Here is an 11,462-nt window from a genome sequence, read left to right on the forward strand (position 1 = left end):
AGTGTATAAAGGGTTAATTTTCTTTAAAAATTATCTTTGGAGCAGAAAGGGGTATACTAATTTTTATAAGCAGTACTTAGGTGACTGCAAAGTTAATATATTCAGAAAATAGTGAAAGCTTTATTACAGAAAGATTACACACACTTTTTTTTAATATTAGTGAAAATAAGCAAGGAATTTTTTTATATGCTGCTGTATGCTGAAATATTATTATTAATTATAAAATAGTTAGTAAATAAATCTTTCCCAGTACGTATTGACAACTACATTTTAAAGTATTGGACATTTAACAAATGACAAAGCTTTAAGGCAATAAAATCTGCTTGGTAGTAATACCATGTATGGTATACATGTAAAATCTGTTAATATAAAGGAATTCTTTTCTCTAAGAGAATACTGTCTCTCAAGATCCTTTTCTTAAACTATACCTCATTTGTTTCACCCTTTGATCCTATGAAGTTTACCAAATTGAAAGAAAATTCAGTTAAACACTTGGCTTTGGCTGTTCAAAATATTGACCTTTAAATGGGAATGTGTCAACATTCATCAGAATATCGTGGATGGAGAGGATCAATCCTTCCTGCATTTTTTTCTGAGGAATTATCCAAAGTGAAGTATTAAACTTGCATTATCTTGAGACTGATACCAAACAGCAGAGCTCTAGCTACTAAGCTGTTCTGACTAATCCTACATTGTTCAGTGTCACTGTGCCTTAATACAATTTTAGTGGATAAACTCAAGTGTTTTTTTTCTCAGCTGACAGTGAACAGTGCAGATGTTTGTCTTCATTATTTGTTTTTTAATTTTCAAAAATTTGTTTGGCTCCACAATGATTTTTCTCTCTCCTAAGCCTTTTTTTTTTTTTCCTTTTTGGTCATTATCTATTTGTTGCGCATCTTTATTCCAAAAACTGTGTGCGAGTACATCTGTAAAGAAAGTGTTGAGAAAGAGGCGGAGTCAAAAGATGCAGTGATAAAAGAGAGAAGGAAAAAAGAGCTGGGGATGGTATCATGTATTGCTAAGAAATTAGTCTTTTTGGCTCCCTCCAGAAAGCCTACCTCCACTCTGTAGAGCTCCTCTTTCCAGTCTGGATCCCCAGCTTGTATACAGTGTTTCTTGAGCTAAGCACAGTTCTTGTCTGGTTATGCCTCCCTTATCAACTGGAGAAGGAAGCCTTTAACAATACTGCTAATACATTGATACAGACTGTTTTGGCATTTAGTTAAGGCTTTGTGCCAGACACACTTTTTTTGACAGTATTTTGGAAAAAGGGGTTGTTTAAAAGACTTTTCTTTTGAGATTAATGGCTTGTAAGGTAGTGCATTTTTAATTTATCATGTACCAAATAGTTGAAAATGTGTTCTTTTTAGAACTTCCTTAAGTTAGGAACAAAGGAAGACAGCAGGCTGTTGCTCTTGCAGAAATCTATTGTTCTAGTCAAATGGGAATTTGCACTGATAGACATCTATTACAGCTGCACCCAAAACCCATGTAAAGAGAAAATTGAAAGTTCAAAGTTAATATCAAAGAAGCAGGAAACGATACAGGAACAGCCACTGTGCAGGGTTTTTTTTTTTTTTCTTCTGCGGACATAAGCCTGTGGACAAAGGCAAGATTTTGCCTTTCTTTTTTTAATATGAGAGGTTTTTTGGTGGAATATACACCCTTTTTTCTTACTCTTGTTCTCTCTAAAGATTATTACTTTTATTTGTGGGAGCTATTATGTGAGGTGATCCCTGACAAGGCCAGTTTTCCTTTCCTGCCTGAGACTGATTGAGTATGCTTCCACACCAGTGACAGGTATTCCTGGCAGTTGTGACCAAGAGTATTTTAATGATTGCAGTGTCTGGAAGACCTGTAGATATTTATGAGTCATGCTATAGTTCAGGTTGGAAGGGACTTCTGGAGAGTGTCTGGTCCAAATCCTTGCTGCATTTGTGTGGAAGGATGGCAGCCCTCTTGGAGCTCTGTGGATGACGTGCGGCTTTCTGCCTTTTGATCTTCTGTTCTTTGCCATCTAAGGTTTTTTTTCTGCCAGTGATTCACTTCTGTTTTTCTATTATTTTTGCATTTCTAGAATCCTGTCTTAGGAGCATTTCTAAAAATAAACCATTTCAGACAAATGCCATCTCATTCCTGCAGACATTAAAAGTAACATACACATGCTTATAGGACTTCTTTGGGAAATGTCTTTTGTCAGTTTCCATACAGTTATAAAATATTAATGTTTCAAGTCTTATTTCTTTACAGGCCAGAAGCAAAATTTGGATGAAGCGATCTAACTAAGTTGCCGTCATGAGCAGAAGCAAGCGTGACAACAATTTCTACAGTGTTGAAATTGGAGATTCTACTTTCACTGTATTGAAACGATATCAAAACTTAAAACCAATAGGATCAGGAGCCCAAGGGATAGTATGGTAAGGTTTCTTTAAAGTTTAAATGTACTTTTAGGTTCTTCTGATAGACTTTTCTGAGTCCTTTAACTGTTGTATGTTACTGAGTAGGAGCGTGGAGAGCTGCCTTTTATGTGCAAAATGGCACTAGTAATTGCCCTTTTAACTCAGCCAGGGCTGTTACTGTTTGACCTATGTCCTTTCCTGCTTCCAAACCAATGCCCTTCTGTGCAAATTCAGCCAGCTGTACTGAGTCCCATAAATTAATGGGGGGACGACGACGACCCCCCAACCTGGATAAAGAAACTAATCCTAATCCTAAATCACACTACTTACAGGGAAACAAAATCCAGAAATATTCTGTATAGTAGCTGATGCTTGTAGATGCTTTAACTTGTTGAAATGGTTTGTTAGGGGCCCATTTCACTTAGTTTCATAATCTAACTATGCACTGATAACAGTTAGTGATCATTTGTGGTGTTGCCTGTCATTGTAATATGTAAATGCCTGACGCAGCTTAGGAAAATATGACTTCATAGAATGGTTTGGGTTGGAAAGGACCTTTAAAGATCATCTAGTTCCAACCCCCCACCACAGAGCTTGGTGTCACTGACAAACTTGCAGAGCATGCACTCAATACAATTCTTTGACAATATAATTCTCTGAATAAGACTTATGCTGTGTGGACTGAAGAGTGTTCGATTAATTTAAGATTGGTGGCAACTAGGTACTTGTGGGCACTATTTCCTGTTCAGTGGCCTTACCCCAAAGATAAATGTTGGTTTAAGCTTCTTGAGAGTTTTTTTAATATTCGAGAAGGATAAAGATAGCACAGGAGCTTGCAGACTTTACAGTTTATTATCTTAAGATGTTAACCAGAGACTTAACAACAGAGAATCAAGGAAGAGAAAGGTAGGGAAAAACATAATTTTCTCAAACCCTATTCCCTGTAACCTCTTTACTGCCCTGATCACTGTTTAGAGGACGTGTGGTATAGGTGTGTATTAAATTCTTATTTGTGTCTTAGCTGCGTTGGTTTGTTTGCTTAAACTGATCTAACTTGATTTGAAGGAATATTTAAGCAGATGGCCTGAAGGCTAAACCATATCTAGTACTGAAACAGAATACTGTACTGAGGATGCAGGAGTTCAAATACTGGTACAGGAGTCCCATGTTGGCAGTATTCCCTGTCCACCTCTTTGCCATGCTTTCACAAGATATTCCTTTTCTTGAGGGAAGTGGGGGGAAATTCCAGATAGTGGAAAAGGTAAACTAAAGGAAGTTACCAGTATATGTTGTTTCCATTTTTTTCTTTCTTCAGTAGTGTCTAGAGGTTTTGACTGTGTTAAAAAAAATATTAATTCGAGCCTGCCTACTACATAGAGGGCACACTTTTTGAAGTTGCTAGTTGGGTTTAGTAGATGGTGACTGTTTACTGGCGGATGTTCCTAATTAGGTTTGTGTACTGCTCTTGATAAGAGACGAGAACAGTATTTTCCCTGCTGAGGCTTTTTTAGTAACTGATAGATATTTCCTGAGTCTGCACTGCAGTCAGCTGTTACCTCCTACAGGAAACAGATCTCTGCCTTCCTGTCATGGAAATCTGATACTTATGGGAGTTGTCCCCAGTACCATTCTTCATCAGTTAAACAGCCTGCGTCACTGCATGTGTGACAATCTTGGCACTAGTCTCCAAACAAAGTGTTATTCTTTCTTTTTACCAAGTAAAAGCCAGTAATTTCAAGATGTTAAGGCTTTCTTAACGTTTTCTTTGTTTTATCTTGACGTTGATGCCTTCAGTGTCCTGAGGATATTAAGCAACTGCAGAAGTGAAAGCATGGGATCTTTGTATAACCTACATTTTTCCTCTCCTCCCTTCTTTCAGTGTGAAGATTCGACATAAAATTGATGTGCTTTTTATGTTTGAAGTGTTTGGGATCTTTTTTAGGTGGTCTGTTCTTGAGTGCCAATGAGTGGCAAGAGCTTAGTATCTTTAGTAAGATATTTCAGGAAGCAGAGATCCTCCTTTTTTTTTTTTTTTTTTGTGGAGATCTGCATGTGTTAGTGCTGCAAAGCTGGGAAACGTTTCTAAATTTTGAATCACTGAGCGTATAAGAGCACTTTGCTGTTGCACTCCCTAAAGCTGAATAATACTGGAAATTTCGTTTATCTGCAGACGTGATACAAAGTATCTGAAAAAGATGTCAACTGCCACAGCTTAAAGGACCTTGACACTGAGATGTAATAATGTTATTTTTAATTACAGTGCAGCTTATGATGCCATCCTTGAACGAAATGTTGCAATCAAGAAGTTAAGCCGACCATTTCAGAACCAAACCCATGCTAAAAGAGCATACAGAGAGCTTGTTCTTATGAAGTGTGTTAATCACAAAAATGTAAGTGCAGTGTCTTGCTTTAAATGTTAAAGAATTAACTAAGAGTTTATTCTGTGTAAAAGTCTTAAAAGAGACTTCAGAAGATGGCATCCTCTGTAGATCATAGAGATTTTCATTTTAAGTGCAGAAGGATCTTTCAGAAGAGCTGTTAATGGTTAGTTTTAAGTCCTGCCCAATCTTTAAATACCCCCTTCAAACTCAGGAAAGGACTGTTACTTTGCTACATTTTACAGGCAGCTGTCAAATAAGAATACTGCGAGTGGTAAGCACATCCTTCTTTCTGTTGCTTCCAGGAGACAGATAGGAGGAAAAAAGGCTGTAATTTTGTTTTGTTTTGTTTTCCTGCTGCATGGATGAATTGGGAAGCTTGCATTGTGACAATGGGAACTGTCTGATGCTTAAGAAGCTCTGGAGTAGACGAGATCACAGAAATGGGGAGAGAATAAGGGATAAATTTATCAGAGTTGGTCTACAGAGGGCTGGTATTGGCCATTTTCTTCCTTCAGGGGCATCTGTGTGCTCTCTTCCTCACCCTCCCTCTTAATCCCTGTTCAGCAAGATAAAATTCCTCCTGCCTGCTAGGGACAGTCAGTCATTAGAAGACTTACTCTGTCTTTTAGCTACTTGGGGAAATTTTCTGTTTTCTGTAAAGCAGAGGTGGTTTATATATGGATTCTCTGAAGGAAGTCTTACCTAATAGCATAATTCATATGATGATAAACTATTGTAAGCCTGCCTGACTCTTGAAAACAGGTTGAAACAGACCTGTTTCTGCACATCCCAACCATTCTTAGCAAGTGGGAAATATCCTAAAGCAGCTCCAGGAATCTCTCAAATTTCTCTTTGGGTGGGCTTGTTGCTTCACCTCTGTCAATAGCAAAGTGGTATCTCTTAGGTAGTCTTTGTCAATTTTTTATTTTATTTTTCCTCATATGCCGTAAAAATCTTACCAGCTCTTTTCAAACTGAATGTAGGAGGCAGGGGGAAACCAACTTCCTTAGGCTTCAAGCTTTGAATATCATCTTGTTAATGCATGCAGAATGTCTTTAGATTGTGATTTGTGGAGGAAAAATATTCCTCCTAAAATCATTAGCACGTTAGGTCTGGTTGAGCTGCTGAGCATCTTGAGCTTCAATGTATACCAGGAAGCTCAGGATAGTTGGGTATTGGTTTTGAAATGCTGACTTTGCAACTTTGCTATTGCTGTGGTGCAATTATACTTCTCCCCCTCCCTACAGATAATCGGCCTACTGAATGTGTTCACACCACAAAAATCCCTGGAAGAATTTCAAGACGTGTAAGTCTTATTTGAACTAAAGCCGAGAATTAATTTAAAAAATGTTCGTGCAGAAGGATGAACAAGAGAAAGAATACAATCAAATGGCAGTATTATCTGATATTTTTGTTTTGTTTTGTTTCATAAGCTACATAGTGATGGAGCTCATGGATGCAAATCTCTGCCAAGTGATTCAGATGGAGCTAGACCATGAACGAATGTCCTATCTTCTTTACCAAATGCTCTGTGGTATCAAACATCTTCATTCAGCTGGAATTATACATAGGGTAAGTGAACTTAACTATGTATATTTTCCATTGCACCTGGTTTAGACTTGAGTATTTAAAAATCAAAAGAAAAAATTCAGAAATAAGAACAGAAAGGGTGATCCATACCCTGTCCCATAGGCAGAGAGAGAAAGCTGAAGGGAACTCATCACACTCACCTTTCTGCACTGTAATTCTGGAGTGAACTTTTTGAATGTTTGAACGATTTGATAATAATCTGCACATAGTAAATAAAGGTTTTTGCAGTGAGTTACATTACCTCGTCTATGTAATGTTCTATTTTAGTAGTCATGGCAGGAAACAATATCTGAAAGCATCTCTGCCTTTATTGCTGTGGTAACCAAACCTGAAATCCCATCTTTTGAAAGAACTGCCCATTTTATTTCTGCTTTTTTACTAGCAGAGTAATGAATAAATGTATGATGTCTCCAGATAAACAGATGATGATAAATACCTGTGAATGGAACCTTCATACACCAGTGTGTCACAAAGCATTCACTCAGACTGCACTCAGGCAAAACTGACTACTGCTTTTTAAATGGCATGTTTGTTGCATCCAGTCAAAAAATTCTGAATCTGAGGTTGCCTGTTCAAGTTGAACATCTCATATATTTGTACGTACTGTAAAGATTGCTTGAGATTGTATAGTTAGAACTTTTCAAATATAACCCCTACTGTTTTGGGAAATTTTAAGTATGTATTTCTACAGTGCTACAATTTTCATTTTAATTTTTTTAGAGAGTTTCAAAGGTTTTTGTTTCTGAAATGATGCAGAAGATACAGTTGAACTTATTAATGTGTGATACATTCAGTCATTACTGCATAGTCGTCTTCATGGATGATGTACACAAAAAAGTACATCATGAATGTCAGTTCTGAGTGCTACTACAGGAACAGCTATGTCATGACGCTTGTCCACTTCAGTAGTCCACCTCATTGTGACCGGGGCGTTGAGCGGCCTGCAGGCGATCTAGCAGAATGGCACTCCCATTCAATATGCTGTTCTGAGATGTTCAAGGCAGATTTTCAGCTGACAGCTTCTTCTCAGACTTTGTTAGAAGATTACATTCAGGCAAAGTGTTTGCATTACTTAGCTGCTGTGTGCGTTATGCCTTTATACTTCAAGGTATAAAGTATCAAAATCCTGTTTCTCTGTGGAACAAGTTAAACAAAACCTCAGAAGACAAGAAGGGCATGCTTGAAAAGGGACATTTGTCTTATGGACCCTGTGGTTGCAATAGTAACTCTTTATACCGCTCACTGTCATTTATGTCTAAAGCTGATTAATTTATTGAAACTAGTTATTCCTTAAACATCGTCTGCACTACTGTGGCTGCCTATGGACCATTCTGGCAATGAATCTAGTGTACCCTAAAGCTTTAAGCTTTTCTTTTTGGTGTTGGTAGTTTCATGTAGTTTCTGTGTTCTTCAGCTTCTAACAGAGCTGCGGTCACCTCAACAGCCCAGTAATATTTTCAAAACTTGCTCAGTGACTCAAATGACAACAATCTGTATATGTGCCTGTAGCACTGGATACTTACTACCTGCCATAGAAATAAGTGTGTTTTTCATAGCAAACTAGGGACTTGGAACATGACAGAGCTCAAACACAAAGAGTTTCAGTTTCACCCAGAAGTTGTCGGGGGCATACTTGGCTGCCGCATCAGTGGATAAAGGTTTGATCTTGTTAAAGATTTTACTGTAGCTTTACACTGGCTTTAACAGATGTTGGCAAATGAACATTACTGTGTTGAAAACATTTTGCAGAGGCAGTGTTTCCAGCAAGTGTAGAAGTACATGTTCAATTACATTTCGCAGTCTGAGAAGAATGACTGATCAGCGCTGCAGAGTTGTGCCTCGCTGACTTACTGAAGGACACCAAATCTCATTAGTCTTGCATGGAGGCTCTGAAACATTGTATTCTGCCTGATTTTGAGCACTTAACAATTAAGTGTCTAGTTATGGAAGCCATTCACACAAATCTTTCTTTAGAAAGGGAAAAGCCCATTAGAAGCCATGAATTAGCTTCCAGAGATGCCCCTCTCTCCCTGTCTGGTTAATGTGGAGGCAGCCATGAATAATCTCTGATTTTTAGGCCCTGACATTTTACATTTTTAAGCTTCTGCTCTAGGTTCTGGATATATTTATACAGCTTAACTAACTTGAGCACTCTTACAGGAGTTTTTGAGTCCTTGTTTATTTGAAACATAAGAGGTATTGGTTCTGGATAAATTTGGATGCAGTGTAAGTCAGCTCTAGCCTCCAGCATTCCAAAGGACAGTTCTGTATTTCACATTACAACATGTTTCTAGGCTTCATGACAGCTTAACGGTGCTTAGAAATTAAGGATGGACAGTACTGTGAAAGCTGTTGTTTTTTTGTTCTCCTAGGGATTTTTCTCTTGCAGAGGCAATATCTCTTAACATTTTCATTGTTAATCCTGCAGCTTTGGGGAGGATGAGTATAGTTAATACTACGAGCATGCAGCTGGGATTCTGCAGTGAACATCCTCCAAATAATAAAGAGTGTAAAAATAAAGGTGATAATAAACAGGATTGCAGCAGAATTTGAAACATGCATATTAAATATCAGGGATGCCTTACAATACTTGAATTCATTTGTGGCATTTGAGAATCTTTTAAGCCAAAGTTGTCTAAAGAGTCTTTGTGTGTGTGATTTGGAAGTGCATGTGTGAATATGTATGTATGCAAGATTTTTAACTACACATAAAAATTCTGTTATTCTGGAACTCCTTTTTTGTGGTTTCATCTCTGTTTTTAATGCAGCTTTCTTAGCTTCTGAGGAGTTTGGTAAAAGCCTTGCCAAGTACAAATGAAAACTACATAAATCTTGCAGAGAGCCACTTTAAGTCTATGAAACAGTGAAAGATAGGGCTACTTATCAAATGCCTGCAGCTCGAATGCTGGAATCCTCTGCCACATCTCAGGTTTTTTTATTAGTCTTAGTAGAGTGCTCTGTGACATTCTGATGCGTGTAAGATCCTCCTGAGATAATGACTGAGTATGTCTATGTATTGTCTATATAAATAGATGTTGTAACGCCACTATTGTCAAATGTGGTTTTAGTATTCAAATGAAGAGAATACAGTTTCCAAGTTTCTAACTAAAATCATCTGAAGCTGTATCAGACTGTGATCGTTTCTTGCATTTTTTTTTAATGGTGCCCTTTTGGGTTTGGTCACCAAAATTAGCATAAAACCAAATCTGAATTGGGAAACTAAATCTCTGTGAGCATGGGGATTGTCTTCCTGTTCAAAGAAACATCTGCATTGGTTCAAAAGAGGTAATGCAGCCTTCACACGCCAAAAAACCTTTTATTTTTTACAATCATGTTAAAATTTTACTAATTCTCATCAAGATGATTATTGCATCAAATAATTTCAGCAATTGTCTTGTTACTTGTTTTCTGCATTGTAGTAATAACTTGTTCCAGTGAGCAGTTTCTAGACCTTCCCTCAGAGCTAACATTTCTTACCTAACTCACTTTATTTCAGACACTGCTAACATATCTGGTAACGCTAGTTGTATTTTCCTTCTTTAATTGCTATATAAATCTGCAAGCACAATAAAGGAATTAATTCTGTAGTCTGCTGAATGCACATGAATTAATGCAAGGGGAAAAGAAACTGCAGTTATAGCAATAACCTGGTTGTATATGTGGGGTTTAATGTTAGCAATATTCTTTTTAAAATGTGAACCACAGAGTACTTTGTGCTTGTCTTAGCAGTCATATATGATGTTTCTTTTTAAAGGATTTAAAGCCCAGTAATATAGTAGTAAAGTCAGACTGCACTTTGAAGATTCTTGACTTTGGACTGGCCAGAACTGCAGGAACTAGTTTTATGATGACGCCTTATGTAGTGACTCGTTACTACAGAGCACCAGAGGTCATCCTAGGGATGGGATACAAAGAAAACGGTCAGCAAATATAGTCTTTCTTTGGCATAGCTTTATTTTTTGTTTGGCACACCACATTTACATGTTAATGTTTTTTTTTCGAGCTGTACAAATTTTATAAATTAGCCTTGTGACCAAAATGCAGATTCTGGATACACGAATTTGTTTATTCAACTCAACCCATTAGAAATGTTTGCATTTAATAGGAGAAGAAATTGAGGGCCTTGTTTGTTTAAAAATTGAAATAACTTGTTTGGTAGATTACTGGCATTACTTTTTATTTAAACCAGACTGCTTTAAACCTGTCGCACTAAGCTCTTAATTAATGTTGCTGAAGAGAAGAATAGATTATATACTTGAGACAAGAATGCAGAGAATACTGTCGTGAGGCATCGTAGATTCTTTGAGGTCTATGACAAATTCCAAGGAAATTTGTTTGCTTTGTCCCTCTGCTTGCATATAATTCCCTCCTTTTTATATTCATTGTGATGACCTTCTTCTCTGATTATCTTCTACAAGAAAATAAGGAAAAGCTACTGCATTTGAGGGAAAGACACCTTCGAATGCATTGCATCTTCTGAATGAAACCACTAGTATCCCTTAGGAAACCAAAGAAAGTAACATGTCATTCCTGAAGTTCTGTTGTAGCAGCCCCAATTCTGCTGTCATTTCACTGATCCCATCACTGTGGTCAGTTCAGCTCACTTGGTGTTTCCACCTCAGGCAGGCACATTGCACAGAGGTCACCGTTTGCTGAAGGTATTTTAAACCTGCTATTGATTAGTCCTCCAGTAAGGCCGAAGAGACGCTGTGATGCTTTGTTAGCTGTCTCTTGGTCATGCGAGGCATGGCTCCTCAGGTTACTGACACAACTGGGGCTTGCTCTGCTTTTCAGGATTCTTAATATAGTCTGCAAACTTCCCTGGCAACTGCATACCAAAACAGCAAGTGACTTCAGGGTGTGTGTAAATGATAGCTGCTATGTGCATAGAGAGTTGATTTTGTTGTTAATCATAAAAGCCAAGAAGGATAACTTCTGTTGTTGTTGGCAATGAAAGAAGCTAGCTCAAAGGAATGAGAATAGATCTTTTTTGCAAGGCTGTGTGGTTTATTTCTGTTTGGATGGTTAGTGTGCGGGAGAGGATGTACATTCTTTCAAATGGCAGCTTATAGAGAGCAGCTCTGAGGAAAAG

At 37.6% G+C, this 11,462-nt stretch overlaps 1 protein-coding gene across 1 annotated transcript; it reads left to right on the forward strand.

Moving 5' to 3' along the window:
- Window positions 1-2,251: 2,251 nt before the first annotated feature.
- On the forward strand, window positions 2,252-10,290 carry LOC104513322 (mitogen-activated protein kinase 8; the record flags this gene model as incomplete). The annotated part of the gene is made up of 5 exons (XM_010156643.1): window positions 2,252-2,417; window positions 4,660-4,789; window positions 6,028-6,086; window positions 6,214-6,352; window positions 10,125-10,290. Coding segments are annotated over exons 1-5 (616 nt in total), but the record flags the coding sequence as incomplete, so codon positions are not given.
- Window positions 10,291-11,462: the final 1,172 nt, after the last annotated feature.

The sequence above is a fragment of the Eurypyga helias genome, unplaced genomic scaffold (genome assembly GCF_000690775.1).
Source record: "Eurypyga helias isolate BGI_N326 unplaced genomic scaffold, ASM69077v1 scaffold19038, whole genome shotgun sequence".
NCBI lineage: Eukaryota > Metazoa > Chordata > Aves > Eurypygiformes > Eurypygidae > Eurypyga > Eurypyga helias.